Genomic DNA, 19,293 nt, shown 5'->3' with positions numbered 1-19,293 from the left:
TGCATAGTGAAATTCTCTTTGCATATTTACATATGCAGGCACCGCCATGTTTCCAAAATCCGAAGTCCGGTCTGCCCGCACACTCAGTCGACTGGGGCAGTTCCCGACCCTGTAGGGCCTCCCTCCGTCTTCTACCAGATCGATCCGCGAACCGACTCCCCTCTCATCTTCTTGCCAAGCCACCTTTGTGTCCCAGGGGCTCTTCCTGCAGCCGAGCTTGAAGGCGCTGGAGGCAATACCCCAGTTCACCCTCCTACCGACCCTTGCTCCTCACATCCAACATCTCCCATGGCTCCCTCCCGGTACCACAGTCCACTGAGCCATCAATAGTTTTAATTATTGCCAAAGTTTCAATTAAGCAATGTAAATAATACAACAATAGCTCGTCTTAGTATTAAACATTGGATTATTAAACAGTTTAGATTGTATCATTTTGGATTAAGTAGTCCAACTGCATCTTGATTTTAGACATGGACTCTGATCACTTTGTCACATTGGAATAGAGTTTTTTCCCTCCACATGGGTCCACCCAGTTGCAATCATGCTATTTTTTTCTTACATGTGACAGTAAAGTATCATCATCATCAATTAATCCATCTCAGTGAACAATATACACCAATCAGCCAAAACATTATGACCACTGACAGGCGAAGTGAATCACATTGATTATCTTATTGCAATGGCACCTGTCAAGGGATGGGATATATTAGGCAGCAAGTGAACAGTCAGTTCTTGAAGTTGATGTGTTGGATACAGGAGAAATGGGCAGGAGTAAAGACCTGAGCGACTTTGACAAGGGCCAAATTGTTAAGGCCAGACATCTCTGAAACGATAAGGCTTGTGGGGTGTACCCGGTCAGCAGTGGTGAGTACCTACCGACAGCTGCTGCAAGTGAGAATGTAATTGTTCTGTTTGAGACATATGACAATACAAAACTCTTGGCTCTTGACTCTTGAAGTAGGATACGTACCTACCTCTTTTTTTCTTAATGAAAATGTAACAAAAGTTACACCGGAAATGTTAAAGAAAAGCAGAAATTGGTGGAAATACTCAATATGTCAGGCAGCAACTTCGGAAGGAGAAACAGCTAATGTTTTAAATGTGGGATACTTCTTCAGAACTAGGAAAGAGAGAAAATTGAGTTCTCAATCAGCCCAATGTCCCAAGCCCTCAGAAAGCAAACTTGTTTTTATCTCTTTTCTTGTATTGAGGAACGGTCCCAGGCCTGAAACGTCCTCCATTTTTTTTCCATAGAAGCTGTCTGACCTGCTGAGTATTTCCAACTTTCCCTTGTTTTGTTCCACCTTTTTAATAATAATGCCCTAAAATTTCACAGATACCTTCCCTGAATTCTTCAACTTCTGGCCAGTTCTTCTCAGTAAATACAGATGAGAAGTATTAATATAAGACATGACTTACATTCTCTGGTTCCACTCACAGATTGTCTATTTGGTCCCTAATGTGGATGGAAGACGTATTTAATTATAATGGTCAGGACTCCACGACTTCAATGCTTTGGGGATCCAAGTGGATTTCCGATCTGGTATTTTCCGTATATGTTGGCAAGTGTGCACATGTTAACATTTGAATTATTTTTATTTGCTTGATACATTCACTCAATGAATGGTATATACAGATTATGTTTGGAACATTGAGTTGATGGCTAAATTTTTTGTCTTTTTTCTTCATACGAACAATTAGATTTGTAACATAAACACGAGTTTCACTTTACTTAGTTTCAGGGATAAAAAAATTACCAGATGTCCCAAACATGCCGACATTTGGTGTAGTCAATTATTGGAGGCAGATGGATTAAAATTTAGAGGGAGCTCTATTTCCCTCCGTAACTTTGAAAGATGGATTTTTTTCAGATATCGAACAGGACATTTTGGTAAAATGTAATATTAGGAAACATTTTACACTTTGAGAGACTTCATATTAGTCTGAATTAATAGTGTTACGTGGAAGCGCATTCTTGCGAAATGTGTCTCGATAAATTAATGCCGTGGCCAAATAATTGAAGCATATTTGCAAAGTTGTTCAACCCAAACCACATGCTGCGGAAATTTGTAAATGATGATCACAAGTTCCACAATATAAAGAGTGCGGTGTTGACGGGATGATCCAGAAATCTTTAAATAATCACATATTTGGCACAGTGGTTGTTGGGGACTTGTTCTTATTTATATATGAACTGTGAAGGAAAATTACCATGGTCCATATAAAAAGGCAGCAGACAAATGAAGAAAGGAGTTTTATTTCTCAACTACATAGGATTTTTTATTAGTGCTGGGGGAACTGGTTTGATTTGAAGCTATCAAAAACGTTAACCCGACTATGCCCAGGAGAATTAATAAAACAGTAAAAATCCTCGTATAGACGCAAAAAGATGGACTAATCAGCGAGTCAGACAGCATTTCTGATGAAAAGGAAAAGGTGACGTTTCGGGTTGAGTCTCTTCTAAAGTCCGAAGAAGGTGATGTTTTGAGTCGAGACCCTGTTTTTTTTCTCCAGAGATGCTGTCTGACCCACTGAGTCTTTCCAGCTTTTTGTGTCTATCTGGTTTAAACCAGCATCTGCAGTTCCTTCCTACACAATAAAAACCCTCAGTTAGGACTGGATATTATATTGGGCAAAAAAACATCAAGCAAAATGCCTGAAAACTCTACACATGAATTATTTACACAATATCATAGTGGTTAACTTATTGAACGTGCTTCCAGAAGCCTGGACTAATGATCCAGGGACAAGAATTCAAATCCCACAATGGCAGTTGAGGAATTTAAATTTATATGATTAAATAAAACTAGTCGCTGCATATATAGTTATGAATGTACCTTTAAGAACCCAGTATACCGTGTGGAATAATTTACGATACATTGCTGCACAAGTTTAAAGGCTTTCTATGCCTGCTTCGAGCAGAAGTCCAACAGGGCAATGACACCTGGCCCTTCAGACTTGGGTGTGCATCTTCCTAGGGTCACTGTTGTAGAGGTTGAATTGGCCTACCTGAGGGTGAACCCACAAAAAGCTACTGGTCCAGACTGAGTTCCTGGCCGTGTCCTCAGTAGCTGCGTGGACCAGCTAGCGGTAGTATTTGTGTAGATCTTTAATCTCTCCCTACTCCATTCTGAGGTACCCACCTGCTTCAAGAAGACCACCATTATCCCGGTGCTGAAGAAAAGCAAGATCTCTTGTGGCTGCAAACAAAAAGGGACAATTGGGGCTCTAATGAGTACTTTGTAACGTTGTCAGTGCCAGATACTGGGCAACTCTGCATACCTTGTGCAAATACAAAAAATCACTGTACTGAGGTACATGTGATAATAAAGTGTAATTGAATTATCAAATCAAAAACCAATCTCTCCAGCAAAAATTCTATCTACACATCACACTGCCTCGGAAAAGCTGCCAACATAATCATGGACGACTTACATTCCATTCATTCTCTCTTCTCCCGTTGGGTAAAAAATACAAAAGCTTGAAAGCACCTGATTCAGGATCAGCTTCTTTCACGATGTTATCAGACTAATGAAAAGACCTTTCATAAGCAATGGGTGCAGTCCTGATCTCCCAACCTACTTTATTGCGGCTATTGCACTTTTTTGATACAAACCTTCTCCATAACTGACACACTCACTCACAGATGCGCAGACACACAGGCACACATGCACTCGCTCGTACACACAGAGTAACATGGATAGACATGCACAAAGTCCATGCATTTGTCAGAGAAGGGTCCCATCAGTGTTTAATACTGTTTTCTTTCTCACTAGACTCCATTCTCAATATAGAAAATATCAGTTTGTTCGTGAACTTCATGTAATGGAACTCCAACTCCAAATCTTATGAAACAGTCTGAAGAAGGGTCTCGACCCTAAATGTCACCCATTTCTTCTCTCCAGAGATGCTGCCTGTCCCGCTGAGTTATTCCAGCATTTTGTGTCTATCTTATGAAACAGTTAAGTGATAGTTAATAACTTCTATTCCCCAGAACCCAATGAAGGAAAACTGAATTATGAATAACATAAAATGGATTTTATCACATATTCTGTAAGAGAGAATGGCAGATGCTGGTTTACACCGAAGATAGACAGAAAACGTTGCCCCACAGGCAACATCTCTGGAGAAAAGGAATAGGTAACGTTTCGGAACGAGATCCTTCTTCAGACTGAGGGTCAGGGGAAAGGGAAATGAGAGAAATAGGGGATAAACTGAACAAATAAATGAACGATATACAAAGAGCAGCAATGATCAAGGAATTTTAACACTATCCAGCCTGCACTGCTTGGGAACAAACTGACGGAGATGCGGGTGGATGTTCCATTGGTGTCCTGGATCACCAACTACCTGATTGGATGACCACAATATGTTAGGCTACAGAACTGTGTCTCGGACATGGTAGTGAGCAACACAGGGGCCCCACAGGGGATGGTCCTCTCTCCCTTCCTATTCACCATCTACACCTCGGACTTCAGATATAACTCAGACTCCTGCTACCTGCAGATGTTTTCAGATGACTCTGCAATTGTGGGCTGCATCAGTGAGGGGAGGGAAGTGGAATACAGAGGTGTAGTCAATGACTTTGTTGAGTGGTGTGGGCTGAATCACTTGCAGCTCAACACCGACAAGACTAAGGAGTTAATGGTGGACTTTAGGAGGAGAGGAACACCCCTGTCCCCTGTCTCCATCAATGGTGTGGATGTGGAGATTTACCAGGGAGTACAAATACCTTGGAGTGTACCTGGACAGTAAACTGGACTGGTCCAGTAACGCTGAGGCCCAGTACAAGGAGGGACAGAGCCGGCTGTACTTTTTGAGACGGCTCTGCTCCTTCAACGTCTGCAGTGAGATGCTGCAGATGTTCTACCAAATGGTGGTAGCCAGTGCCAACTTCTTCGCTGCTGGAGCAGCAGGGCGAAGCCCATGGACGCCAATAGGATCAACAAACTCATCAGGAAGGCTGGCTCCGTCCTGGGGGCGGTGTTGGATTCATGCGAGGTGGTCTTGGAGGGGAGGATGCTCCTCAAACTGCGGAGCATCCTGGACAATACAGCTCACCCACTCCATGACACACTGGTCAACCTGAGGAGTACCTTCAGCGACAGACTGGTTCTACCAAGATGCAGGACAGAATGCCACAGGCGATCCTTCCCTGTGGATATCAAACTGTACAACTACTCCTAATCCTTTCCACTCATCACCTTAATTTCATGTTTCATGGATTTTGTGTTTTTATGACTGTTGGCAGATCAATTTCCCTCCTGGGATAAATAATGTTCTATCGTTTCGTATCTCAAAGGTGGAGTCTGCAATGTTCCATTGTTGGCTGTGGGGTAGGTGATCACAAGTTATACAGACAATGAAACCCAACAGGATCATATTCTGGATCGGATAACAGGATCATATAACAGTAACATATTCTAACTGTTACCATAATATTAGGATGGCGCAGTGGAAGAGTTGCTGACTTACAACGCCAGAGACACAGGTTCGATCCTGACTATGGGTGCTGGCCATACGGAGTTTGTACGTTCTCCCTGTGACTGCGTGGGTTTCTCCGGGTGCTCCGGTTTCATCCCACATTCCAAAGACATGCAGGTGTGTAGATTAATTGGCTTCTGTAAATTGGCCCCAATGTGTAGGATAGAACTAGTGTACGGGTTATCGTAGTTGGTACGTACTCTGTGGGCCGAAGGGCTTGTTTCCACACTCTATCTCAAAACTAAACTAAAGTGAATTAAACGTCACCTATCCATGTTCTCCAGAGATGCTGCCTGATCTGCTGAGGTACTCCAGCACTTTGTGTCTTTTTTTGTAAATGAGCATCTGCAGTTCCCTGTGTTTCTATATTAGTTGTTGAGTCTTTCAGCAATTATGGACTCTCTTCGAAAATCCGTTTTTGCAAACTCTGCAAATCAGTGGCCTCCTTCATTGACTACTTCTAATTTTTATTTTTTTAATCTGGTGATTCCACTCTATTTTCAGTTTTTTTCTGCTCATAACTTTTGTTCTTCATGCATTTCAATAACTGGATCATAAGATCAAAGGACAGTAAATTATCTCCACATCCTTTGATGAGGAAATAAAAATCTTGTTATTTTAATTCTTCAAAGGTAATATTTCTTTTTGTGTCTTGCAGGTCAAACTAACATCTCCCACATTGAGGAAGAAAGATGGGGAATGAATCCAAGAGTGTAAAATAACAATGGAATGGTTAAGTTAAACCGTGAATGTAATTTTTAAACACATTAGGAAAATAGGATCATAAAGTTTAGCTTCTGTTGCTAAGATTGCCTTCATAGTGGAAGAATGAACTAATATTTACATTGTATTTTTCAAGATATCAGGATATTCTAAAACATTTTAGACCATCTAACCACAAGACAGGGAAGAGGAATAAGCCAATCATCCCCTCAAGTCTGTTCTGCTGTAGGTAGAATCACAACTGTGCAGGCCAAGTGGTGCAGCTGGTAGAACTACTGCCTCACAGCGCCAGAGACCAGGGGTCGATCCTGACCTTGAGTGCTGTCTATATGGAGTTTGCACATTCTCCCTGTGACCTCTTGGGTTTCCTATGGATGCTCCGGTTTTCTCCCACATCCCAAAGGTTTGAAGGAAACCTTTTGCCTTTCTCCCTTTTTGAATAGAGGTGTCACATTCACAGTTTTCCAATCCTCTAACATGAAAGACTGTTTGCCAGATTATAATTAATGCATCCACTGTCAATTTGACCACTTATTTTAGGATCCTAAAATGCAAGACATCTTCTATGGAACTGATGCACTACAATGCTGAGAATTATATTCTGCACTCTGTATCTTCCCTTTTGCTCAATCTATTGTACTAGGCATTGACTTGATTGTATTTATGCATGGTTTCTTCTCCGTGGATTGTCACCTTGTCGTAGTGGAGAAGCTTGTGTGGTCCTGAAGTCCCGAGAGTGATGCCGTCTGGAGCAATGCTCCTAGTAGGGTCACCCAGGGCATCAAGGTTGAGGGGGAGGTCCCTGACAAAGAGCAATCTAACCTAGACCTCAACGGTGGAACAGGCGGAGGATGATGGCTGACTTTAGTGGAGCGTCACAACGGCTGGGAAGGCGGATGAAGGCTGCAGCAGAAAAGGGTCCCCAGTCGTCTTGGATTCCATGCCAATGGATCCTGACCCAGATCTGTCAAGGTTGCTGTCTGTGCAAGTGTCTCCCCACGTTAAACAAAATCAGGCACAGGCGTCCTCTGTAGAGGACAGTCATACTCGCTTCGAGTGACCGCCGATGATATGCATGGTTTATCCGATCCGTTTTTTTAATCGCATGCAAAACAAAGCTTTTCCCTGTACCTTGGTACACATGACAATGATAAACCTAAACCTTTCTGGGCCAGGGAACTTGTCAGCCTTTAACTCCATTTCTTTGTTTAATATTATTTATTTAGTGATGGTGATGCTGTTTAATTTCTCCGTGGCATTAGTCGTTACTAATTTAATGTTTACAGTGCCTACTATTGTGAATACTGATGCAAAACATCTGTTTAACTTCTCTGCCATTTTCTTGTTGCACGGAACTATTTCCTCAGCTTCATTCTTTAAGGCTCTACATTCACTTGGACCTCTATCTTCATTTTTTTAATCCTAGAAAAACTCTTTTAGTCTGAATTCATATTCCTTGCTAATTCATCTTCATAGTTTTTATTCTCTCTGTTTAACATCTTTTTTGTCTCCCTTTGCTGGATTCTGAATTTATTCCAGTCTTTTGGTCTACCATTAACCCTTCTTCAGAATCCAGAGATTCTGCCTGACCTGTTGAGTTACTCCAGCACTTTGTCTCTTGGAATGTACCCTGTATTGACAAGAATTCAGTCTGAGGAAGGGTCTCAACCCGAAATGTCACCCATTCCCTCTCTCCTAGATGCTGCCTGACCTGCTGAGCTACTCCAGCATTTTGTTATACCTTCGATTTGTACCAGCATCTGCAGTTATTTTCCTACAGAATTATTTCATTGGTCAATCAAAGGTCATATGTTTTATATTAAGGCTGAAGCCACAAGAGGCACACTCAAAAAAATAATTCCTGCATTAATTCCTCCTTACCCCAAACCATAAATAAACCATGATCATGTCACGTGATGTCATCATTCCAAACCTTGGTCCAGAACCTGGGGTCACAGTTCAAGAATAATGGGTTGGCCATTTAGGACGAGATGAGGTAAAACGTCTTCCCGCAGAGAGTTGTGAATCTGTGGAATTCTCTGCCACAGAAGCAGTAGTGGAGGCCAATTCACTGGATGTTTTCAAGAGAGAGTTAGATTTAGGGCTTAGGGCTAACGGAATCAAGGGATATGGGAAAAAGCAGGAACGGGGTACTGATTATATCATATCATATCATATCATATATATACAGCCGGAAACAGGCCTTTTCGGCCCTCCAAGTCCGTGCCGCCCAGCGATCCCCGCACATTAACACTATCCTACACCCACTAGGGACAATTTTTACATTTACCCAGCCAATTAACCTACATACCTGTACGTCTTTGGAGTGTGGGAGGAAACCGAAGATCTCGGAGAAAACCCACGCAGGTCACGGGGAGAACGTACAAACTCCTTACAGTGCAGCACCCGTAGTCAGGATCGAACCTGAGTCTCCGGCGCTGCATTCGCTGTAAAGCAGCAACTCTACCGCTGCGCCACCGTGGATGGTCAGCCATGATCACATTGAATGGCGGTGCTGGCTCGATGGGCTGAACGGCCTACTCCTGCACCGATGTATCTGTTTCCATGGTCACCACCCCTCAATCCAGCTGGGATTTGATTGATGGGCCCGGCAGCCAACGAAAGTTGGTGCAAAGGCAGCTTGAGAGCCAATGGGATGGAAGGTGGGCGGACCAAAACGGTGAAGTCTGCGAGTTGATTGACAGACCACCCCACCAGTGAATGATAGCACAACGGCAGCTTCCCAGCCAATGGGATGGAACGTAGGCGGGCACATGTCTGCAAACTGAGACTAGATTGACGGGCCCGGCAGCCATTGGAACGCGGCGCTCAGGCAGCTTGCGAGCCAATGGGACGGGCGATTGCGGCGCCGTGGTGACGTACAGGTGTGACGGGCGGCGGTGGCGCGGCGTGAGGTCGCGCTTTGAAAGTGGCCGTTGGCCGGGCCCACCGGCTTCTCAGCAGCTATGGAACCGCCGGCGCCGAAAAGGTAGTGACCTCCCCGCTGGAGGGAGGGGAGACGGGGCGACGGCGGCGGCGGGGGCGGGAGGAGGAGGGGCGAACCCTGACTGGCATGCTGGCGGGTGTGTGCCAGGAAGGTGAAACCTGCCTTGAACTCCGGCAATCCTGCGCCGGTTTTGGTTCTGATCACCAGTTTATTTATTTCCGTGTTTGCCTTTTATTCCTCGCTGCTCTTGTCTTGGAGACATACGGTACACCTTCGGCCCAACTCATATGCCGGACAAGATGCATCCAAGCTCGTCCCGATTCATAAATGCATCAGTTCCAGGAGCAGAATTAGGTCATTCGGCCCATCAAGTCTTTTCCGCCATTCAATCATCTGATCTATCATTCCCTTTCAACCCCATTCTCCTGCCTTCTCCCCATAACCCTTACTAAGCAAGAATCTATCTATCTCCACTTTGAAAACACCCAATGATTTGGCCTTCAAAGCCTTCTGTGTCAACAAATCCGACAGATTCACCACTCTCATCTCCCTTCTCAAGGTATCTCCATTTATTCTGAGATGATGGTCTCTGGTCTTGGACTCTCCCATAGTGGAAACATCCTCTTCATACCCATTCTATCTGGGCTTTGGTAAGTCTCAATGAGGTCCTTCTAAACTCCAGCGAGTACAGGCCCAGCACTGTCAAAGGCTCAACTTATGGTAACACGCTCATTCCTGGGATAATTCTTGTAAACCTCCTGTGGACATTCTCCAGCACCAGCACATCCTTCTTTAGATATGAGGCTGTGTTTGCCTTTCATTCCTTGCTGCTCTTGCCATGGAGTCATACAGCATTGAAACTGGCCCTTTGGCCCAACTTATCCATGCTGACCAAGATGGCCCATCCAAGCTGGTCCCAACTGGCCACTCCTGGTCTGTTCCATTAAACGTACAAACCGTAACACACTGGAACAGACCCTTCGGCCCGCAATATTTGTGTTGGTCATGATGCCAATATTAACTCTTACCTGCCTGCATATAATCCACAAGCCTCCATTCCCTGAAGAAGCCACAAGTCCATTCCCTCCACAGATGCTGACTGACGTGCTGAGTTAACCAGAACTTTGTAATTCAGAGATATGTAGAAAAGAAGAATTTAGAGGGATACAGGCATGCAAATGGAATAAGCCCAGAATACCTAAGATAGACATAAATTGCTGGAGTAACTCAGCAGGACAGACAACATCTCTGGACAGAAGGAATGGGTGATGTTTTGGGATGAGACCCTTCTTTAGACTGAGTCTGGGGAGAGGGAAATTAAAGACATGGAAGGGTAAGGTGTGAAAATGCCAGATCAAAACAGATGTTGATCAAGGAAATGTAGAATGGTTCATTGTTGGCTGAAGGGAAGGTGACAACAAGGCGTACAAACAATAAAATGAATCACGAGGACAGTGCAACTGGTCGGAGAACAAGGGTGGGGGAGGGACGGAGAGAGGCAAAGCAAGGGTTACTTGAAGTTAGAGAAATCAAGATTCATACCTCTGGGTTGTGAGCTGCCCAGAATACCTACTTGGTCGGCGTGGACAGTGTCAGCCAAAGAGCTTGCTTCTGTGCTGTACAGGTCTTATAGCTGTGAGGGCTCATATCGCCAGTGCTCAGTGGAAGTGATATTGGGTCAAAACATTTATAAAGGACAGAGTGCGGTGAAGGTTCACCAGATTGATTGCTCGGATGGTGGCTTTACTTTAGAAAGAGAAATTGGATTGCCCATACCTGTACTCTCTGAAGTTTGGAAGTTGATCTCATGGAAACACACACATGTTCTGAGAGAACAAATGGAGATACAAGAGACTGCAAATGCTGGAATCTGGAGCAACAAGAAATGTGCTGAAGGGACGTGACGAGGCTGGCAGCATCTGTTTAGGAAAATGGACGGACAACATTTCAGGTCAGGACTAATACAAATGGAAGATCCTATTTTTTCTGAGATTTTGGGTAGGGTCTGAAGAAGGGTCCTGACCCGAATTGTAGCATGTTCATTTCCCTCTACAGATGCTGCCTGGTCTGCTGAGTTCTTCTAGCATTTTGTTTTAGGACAAATGCAGTGTTAATGTTTCCACTAGCTGGCATCTATAGAACTAAGGTCGCAGTCAGCTATTTAGAACAGACACTAGAATAAATTTCTTCACCAAGAGGACTATAGAGGCTCAGTCAGAAACGGATGATTCTTTTGGATATGCGTTAGTCTGAGAAAGTGATGCCAAGATCAGCTGTGATCTTGTTGAATGGCAGAACAAGGGTAAGAGTGAACAGCCTTCTCCGGTTTCTATTTATGTTATTTCTCTGTTAAGAATGAATGAAACCAACTGGTTTGGAATTTGTGACTGGAGATAATACAATACAACAAGGATTTCATGAGAATAGTGGTGAGTCAGGCAATTGGAACAGAGCTTGCGTCTCAAAGATGGGTGCTACTATTTCTAAAGCACAACTTAATGTAAAACTTTACATCAGCTCGGCCATCAAAAGGCAATAATCACAGATGCTGGAATTCATGAAATAAAGACAGAAAATTTTGGAAATACTGAGATCAGGTTGCAGCTATGGAGAAAGCAATAGTTAATGGTTTAGGTCACTGATTTTCCAAAGAGTTCCACTGACCTTCAGAGTTTAACCTGCTGAGCTCCTCCACAATTTGCATGTTGTGCAAGATTCCATTGTCTGCAGTCTCTTGTGTCTCCAGAAGTAATATTATGTTAACATTATACTTTATTTCCACCCCTCCTGTCACCAAAAGTGGTGTCATTATCCAGGGCTAAAGATACTAAAGTTCAGCATCAGCAGTTTCTTATGTCCCTAAAGAATCTAGATTGTTAGCAAAGTACACATGAAGGTAGTAAACTGTAAGATTCCTCTTTGATTGCCTTGAATGGTCTGATATTCAATATTAGATGAAACTTGCATCAGTTTGGAAAAGTGCATTAAATAGTTTGGAGAAAGTAACTTCTTTGTATATTAGAGTGATACTCAAGGATATTACCCATTTGTTTACAGTTAATGGTGTATTTTTGAAGTAACTATTTAAACAGAATCTTGAAGGAGTGTGCATAATTATATAAGGGCTAAATTTGAAACAGGGGTGCTTAGAAATTTCTAAGTAGCTGGTAAATCTCTGAAATTCGCTCGACTGAAGGGCTGTGGCGGTTAGATCTGGAACAATTTAGAGTGAAGATAGATCAATTTGTGAAAGATTAGGGAATTGATGGCAACGAGGAACTGGCACAGGAGGAGAGTTGAGGTTAGTGTAGATCAGCTATGATGATTTTGAATGGTGGGACAGGCTTGAGGGGCCTATTGGTGTACCTCTGCACCTGTTTTTTAAAGTTTTTGTGATCAACAAACCTGACAGAAATTTTCTGCGTAGGCAGTTTCCACAAATATAATAAGATAAATGATCAGATGATCTGTTTTTTGATTGTTTTGATTTGAAGAAATATTGAAGCTGAATTGGAGACCAGGGATGGGCAAAAATCTCGGTTGGCACTTGCAGAACACGATGAAGGACTCTGCAATGCTGGCGATCTTGTTTCCTGAATAAGCCAAGGGTGTTAAATTGTCATATGCACCAATGAAATTCTTACTTGCTTGTAAACATAGTACTCCATCGATAACAGGCTTGTAAACATAGTACTCCATCGATAACATAGTAAACAAGCAAAAACAAAGTTTAGTCAATAATAAAAATGACAATGTAGTGTGAAACAAAACAAAGCCCGAAGCCCCGAGTGCAACCAAGACAGTTTGTACTTTGGAGTTTAGTTAGAGTTTGAACTTTAGTTTAGCTAGAGTTTAGAATGCTCTCTGATGTGAAGTGAAAAGCATGTTTCAAAGACCAGGAATGTTTGTTCTGATAAGTGGCCAGTTGTTACTTTTTTATCAGCATTATTGAACTCTACTATCTGGACAGTTATTAAGATTCACTGTAATTTCCTTGCAGTTTGAGGAAGCTTTCAAAACACAAATTGGCTGCTGCAGAGTTTTTGTCCAACTGTAGAGAAATGTTTCTCATTGGAAAGAAAGGACTGAGAACTAAAACTCATCACAAAATTCTTAGTCCATTGGTCAGACATGATGCGTGCCCTGTTCCCTTTGAAGATTTAAGTATGTTCTCTTAGAAGTTACAAGACCAGGAGATGTTGTGCTTGAATTGCAGGGTTTCCCATGAGGAGTACCATTGTCTTAACTGAAATTGCTTTTTGGTGCCACTTGTCATTTCTGCTCTATCTTGAAACCAAATCTATCTGCTTCCCCAGTATCCAGGCAGAATGTGAATCGTTGGTGACATACCATGCAAGTTGATGCTTGGTGTCCTGGAAACTCAATTGATGCCTTCATTCTATGCGAGGCAATGTACTTGATCCACCACCTCTTGCCAACACAGGCTAACCGTTGATGACAGAGTTGATAATCATAGAATGCAACCTGCACAGGTGTAGCATGCAGACAATGTTGCTGCAAAATATGAGCCTGGATTGCAGTGTAAATCAGCAGAGTGCCTATCAGGTTTTGTGATGATCTGCTACATGTTGGATAATCCTGACATTAAAATGTAGAAACTGCAGATGTTAGTTTAGGAACTAAAAGTACACAGTGCTGGAGTAACCCAGTGATCAGGCAGCATCTCTGGAGTCTGAAGAAGGATCCCAAACCGAAATGTCACCCATCTATGTTCTCCAGAGATGCTGCCTGACCAAATGAGTTACTCCAGCAATTGTGTATAATCTTGACATTAATAAAGGACAATGTTGGCACTTGATACGTGTAAACAGGAGAAAAGGACTACTCTCCCTTGGAGTTACAACTCGTCTAGTATTTTTGGAGTAAATAAGTTTAAGCTGAGACTCAATAATACTGGGTAAGATGTCAATAATTTTGGAAAAGATAATAGAGGGAAGTTATTCTCATTGGTGGAGGTTGCAGGACTGTGGGCATGTGTATTAATTGATGGGCAAATGACAAGAGTCAAGTCAAGAGTGTTTAATTGTCATATGTACCAAAACAGAACAGTGAAATTCTTACTTGCATTGGGATGATATGTGGAAAAACTGCATACCCAGGAGAAACCAATGCTGTCAAAGCGAGAGTGTGCAACCTGCAGAACTAGCACCTGAGATCGCTGGAGAGAAACAGCATGACAACAGGCTCTTTGGCCCAATGAGTCCGCAGTGACCACGATCAGCTGTGCACTAGTTCTATCCTCCTCACTAGGGACAATTTACAGAAGCCAATTAACCTACAGACCTGCACGTCTTTGGAATGTGGGAAGAATCCAGAGCACCTGGAGAAAACCCATGCGGTCACATAGAGAATGTACAAACTCCGTTCTGACCACACCTGAAGGACCCGGATCCCTTGCGCTGTAAGGCAGCAACTCTTGCTGCTGTGTCACTGTGCCCCCCCCCCCCAAATTTGTGCAGCATATTATGTTTTATGGCCCTGTCTTGAATGATATTTCTACTTCCATTAATAGAATCATCATCTGCACATTAATCCAACTTGAATTCAAGTTGGAACAAAAGAATCTGGCTTATCCATGAACTCTTGCTTAACCAAATGTCGATGAGTATGGATGTTTCTGATTGATTTGTACATTCAAAAACTTTGAAAAGTTAAAAAATTAAATGTTAAAAAAACAATCATTTAGTTTTCTTTGAAACACTTAAAAGTAGATTTATTCGAATTGTTTTGTTAACCAGGACTTTAGTCCTGCAGCTGTTCATCTCCATTTGAATGAATAGGAAGCAGGATAAATTTTCATCATGAATTTATAATGTAAGTAAATAAAGTGCGAAATGCCCAATTTACTGCTGGACTCCTTGAAGTATTCATTATTGGTGCACAGTCAACAGCTGTCGAACTTTATGATTGTTCATGTTGAAAAAGTGACAGATATCTGATGATATTTTCAATATTCTGCTGTCATTTCTCTGCAGAATCTAGACACTACTATTTTTGTGTGGAATTGTGCACAGCTCCTCTAGTTTTCTTCACACTTTACATTCAGCAGATTATTTTGTTTGTTAGCCACAATAAAATGTTTTGTGTGCTTTGTTAGTGACTTGTTGAGGCACTGATAGCAATCTTGGCAATTAAATGGTTTACTAATCATTTTAACCCTTTGTTGCTGGTTACCCGAAAAAAATACTTGCAGGTAAAAAGGTTGTATTGGAATATTTGCCTCTGCACCAACTTCCCAACTTGCGAAATTCTGACACATCACTTCATCATCTCCACAATTCAATATTTCAACATTTATTTTTAGTTGGGCTCTGATCCACCTTCCTGAGCATTTGAGTTAATCTAAAACTTTGATGCGAAGATTCTTTCCAGCTAGTTCATCAACTCTTTTGTTGCTCTTGCCAAACCAACATAACCCAATAGTCAATCACCATTCATGCATATAAAATAATTCAACAGAAATTTTATGTTTGGATTATTTTTTGCATTCTTGATTTTTAACCAGTCTTGATGAGATAACTATCAAATGGTTTTGAGCATCTGATTTGACTAACTTTTAGATTATTACTCTGTGGCTCCTCGTGATGTCTTTTGATCTGCTTACTTTGTGTATGGTAAACAGTAGTGAGTGAATTTTCAGTCACATCATCGCTTTCAAGTCCAAAATAATATAAACCAACTAAGTTACCGAGATGAAAGAATCTTGTATTTTCTGATGGTTGTTAATGTATGTTGTACAGTAATGGTCTAGTGGATGTGCATTATTTCCTTGATTGTTATGATCTAATACTGAAGATTTACCACATTATTCATATACATTAATAGAGAGCAGTGAAAAATGATGTATAATTTGTAGTGACTTTGGAAATGTACAAACATTATGGAAAGGTAATATTAATATATCATATTAACATATGATGAGCGCTTGAAGGCACTGTGCCTAAACTCGCTGAACTTTAGAAGATGAGGGGAGGACCTCATTGAAACTTACTGAACAGTGAAAGACCCAGGAAGAGTGAATGTGGAGAGGATGTTTCCACCAGTGGGAGAGCCTAGGACCAGAGGCCATAGTCTCAGAATAAAGGACATACCTTTAGAAATGAGATGGGGAGGAATTTTTTTAGACAGAGGGTGTTGAATCTGTGAAATTCATTGCCACGGATGGCTGTGGAGGCCAAGTCAATTGATATTTTTAAGGTGGAGGTTGACAGGTTCTTGAGTAGAAAGTGTGTCAGGGGTTATGGGGAGAAGGCAGGAGAATGGGATTGAGAGGGAAAGATAGATCAGTCATGATTGAATGGTGGAGTAGACTTGATGGGCTGAATGGCCTAATTCTGGTCCTAGAACATATGAACTTATGAATTAGCAATTATTTTAAAAATAATTTTCAGTGATTCTTTTTTAATTTTTTACAAAACGTTAAAATTGTATTAGCATGCATTTAAGTTGTAGTTTATGAGCTAAAGAAGGACCACAATCCAAATAAAATACCAATTAAATTTAAAACTCTGCATGCTGCAGAAAACAAAATAAAGGGAATCATTATGAAGTTTGTAACCACAGCATTCTTGAGATTAAACATCATTGTTGAAATTAAAGGAGCGAGACAATAGATTGGAGATATAGGAATCTGGGGCAAAAAACAAACTGCTGGTGGAACTCAGTGGGCCAGCTGGCATCTGCAGAGGCAGTGGGATAGTCAGTGTTTCAGGATGAGACTGCATCAGGAATTAAAATTCCCCTCGGTGCCTGTGATTTATTAATTTATTAATGTGTGTGTTTACATCAGGGAAATTGCATTACATTTTAAAAGTTAGCAGCTTTCCTTTCAAAATTGAGCAATCCACAACGACCACAAGTGAATACTTTATATTTGTGGTCAGTTCCTAGACAGACACATGCCATACACAAGTACATCAGGTAGTGCAGAGAGAAAAATAAACAGAATGTAGAATATAGTATTACAGTGTTACAGCTATAGAGGAATTGCAGATTTTAAAAAAAGTGCAAGGGCCACAATGAGGTAGGTTGGGAGCTTGGGACTGCCCACTTTGGTTCTGAGAGTTCTGTTCAGTAATATCATAACAGAAGAAAGAAGCTGTTTCTGAATCTGGTAGTATGTGCTTTCAAGCCTGATTAGGAGAGGAGGGGAAAGAGGGAATAACAGGTGTGTGAGGGGTCCATGATTTTGTTGGTCGCCTTTGCTGAGACAGCAAGAAGAATAGATGGAGTTTGTGGCGGACTGGGCCGCATTCACGTGATGGACTGGGCTGCATTCACAATTCTCTGCAATTTCTTCCGGTCTTGGGCAGAGCAGTTGCCAAACCAAGTTATGATGCATCCCGACAGGATGCTTTCTACGGTGCACCTGAAGAAATTGGTAAGAGTCGTTGAGAGAATTGCTGATTCTCCTCAGTTTTCTGAGGAAGTTGAGACCTTGTACTTTTTTGGCTGCAGCATTGATGTGGTTGGACCAGGACAAATTACGGGTGATATTTATGCACAGCAATGTGAAGCTATTGCCTATCTCCACTTCAGCAACATTGATGCTGACTGGGGCATGTACACCACCCAGTTTCCTGAAGTTGATGACGATCTCCTTCATCTTGTTGACATTGAGAGAGAAATTCCAATGGGACGCACTCCATTCCCACCTCAACCCCCCCGTTAAAACTCTCCCAAACCTCTCCTACATTAACTTAAATTGTTTTCAGGTTTTTGTAAGAGCCCCACTCCATCCACACCCCCTCAACCCCACTTATCATCCCCTGCCACAACCCACCTCAACCCCCCTTATCCTCCCCTCACCCACTCCATCCCCCTCAGCCCCCTTATCCCCCCTCCCCCACTCTCCATTCACCCAATTCATCCCCCTTGAGCCCCCTTTAAAACTCCCCCAAACCTCCACTGCATTGGTCTAACACCCTCCCCGTACTCAGCCACTCCATACCCACCGCAACCCCCCCTCACTCAGGCACTCCATTCCCACCTCAACCCCCCCTCACTCACGCACTCCATTCCCACCTCAACCCCCCCCCCCCTTAAAACTCCCCCAAACCTCTCCTGCATTAACTAAAATTGTGTTTAGAATTTTTTTCAGTGCCCCGCTCACGCAGTCCTTTCCCCCCTCAATCCCCCTTAACTCCCCCAAACCTGTGCTGCATTAATTTGAATTGGCTTCAGGCTTTTTTAAGAGCCGCACTTACCCACTCCATCCACACCCCCTCAACCCCACTTATCATCCCCCACACAACCCACCTCAACCCCCTTATCCTCCCCTCAGCCCCCTTATCCCCTCTCTTCCATCCCCCATTCGCCCAATTCATCCTCCCTGAACCCCCTTTAAAACTCCCCCAAACCTCGACAGCATTGGTCTAACACCCTCCCCTTACTCAGCCACCCCATCCCCTCACTCACGCATTCCATTCCCACCTCAAACCCCCCCACCCCCCACCTACCTTAAAACTCCTCCGTTCCTGCATTATCTGAAATTGTGTTTAGGATTTTTCTTCAGAGCCCCACTCACGCACTCCATTCCCCCCTTAATCCCCCTTAAAACTCCCCCAAACCTGTGCTGCATTAACTTAAATTGGTTTCAGGTTTTTTTTTTACGAGCCCCACTCACCCACTCCATTCACACCCCCTCAACTCCTTATCATCCCCCCCCACAACCCACCCCCTTATCCTCTTCTCACCCACTCCATCCCCAGCCCCATTATCCCCCCCTCTCTTCCACCCTCCATTCACCCAATTCATCCCCCCTGAACCCCCTTTGAAACTCCCCAAACCTCTACTGCATTGGTCTAACATTCAGCCACTCCATCCCCCCGCGTTCCCGGGTGGGGGCAGGGGAGGGGCAAGTGGGGGTAGCTAGGGGGGATGGAGTGGGTTAGTAAGGGGAGGAGTAGGGGGAGGAGGGGGGGATTGAGTGGGGGGTTGAGGGTGCTAAAATACAAGAGAGGTTTTGGGTCTAGGCCTCACTCAATCATACCCTCTCCCCTTCCCTGCCCCCCCCCCCCCCTCTACGAGGAATGGGCACAACGGGTCCACTTGGTCTAGTTATAAATAAAAGTATAGAGAAGGAAAAATTGTCATTAGTTTACTGTGTAGTCCTTAAC

General features: G+C 43.0%; 2 protein-coding genes across 4 annotated transcripts in view; one reads left to right on the top strand and one right to left on the bottom strand.

Annotated features, from left to right (window-relative positions):
- Positions 1 to 8,411, bottom strand: part of osr2 (odd-skipped related transciption factor 2) — a 39,276-nt gene extending 30,865 nt beyond the window's left edge. For both annotated transcript variants that reach the window (XM_078398676.1, XM_078398677.1), the window contains exons 1-2: positions 8,089 to 8,411; positions 3,144 to 3,200 (exon numbers count right to left, since the gene is read on the bottom strand). In XM_078398676.1, coding sequence (XP_078254802.1) covers positions 3,144 to 3,200; positions 8,089 to 8,133 — 102 coding nt within the window. In that variant the 5' untranslated portion in view covers positions 8,134 to 8,411. The remainder of the gene's footprint in view (positions 1 to 3,143; positions 3,201 to 8,088) is intronic.
- A 675-nt stretch (positions 8,412 to 9,086) lies between these two features.
- stk3 (serine/threonine kinase 3 (STE20 homolog, yeast)) overlaps positions 9,087 to 19,293 on the top strand; it is a 276,140-nt gene continuing 265,933 nt past the window's right edge. For both annotated transcript variants that reach the window (XM_078398044.1, XM_078398046.1), the window contains exon 1: positions 9,087 to 9,196. In XM_078398044.1, coding sequence (XP_078254170.1) covers positions 9,174 to 9,196 — 23 coding nt within the window. In that variant the 5' untranslated portion in view covers positions 9,087 to 9,173. The remainder of the gene's footprint in view (positions 9,197 to 19,293) is intronic.

The sequence above is a fragment of the Rhinoraja longicauda genome, chromosome 4 (genome assembly GCF_053455715.1).
Source record: "Rhinoraja longicauda isolate Sanriku21f chromosome 4, sRhiLon1.1, whole genome shotgun sequence".
NCBI lineage: Eukaryota > Metazoa > Chordata > Chondrichthyes > Rajiformes > Arhynchobatidae > Rhinoraja > Rhinoraja longicauda.
The sequence above is the reverse complement of the archived record's forward strand: the minus strand, read 5'-3'. Positions and strand labels throughout refer to the sequence as shown.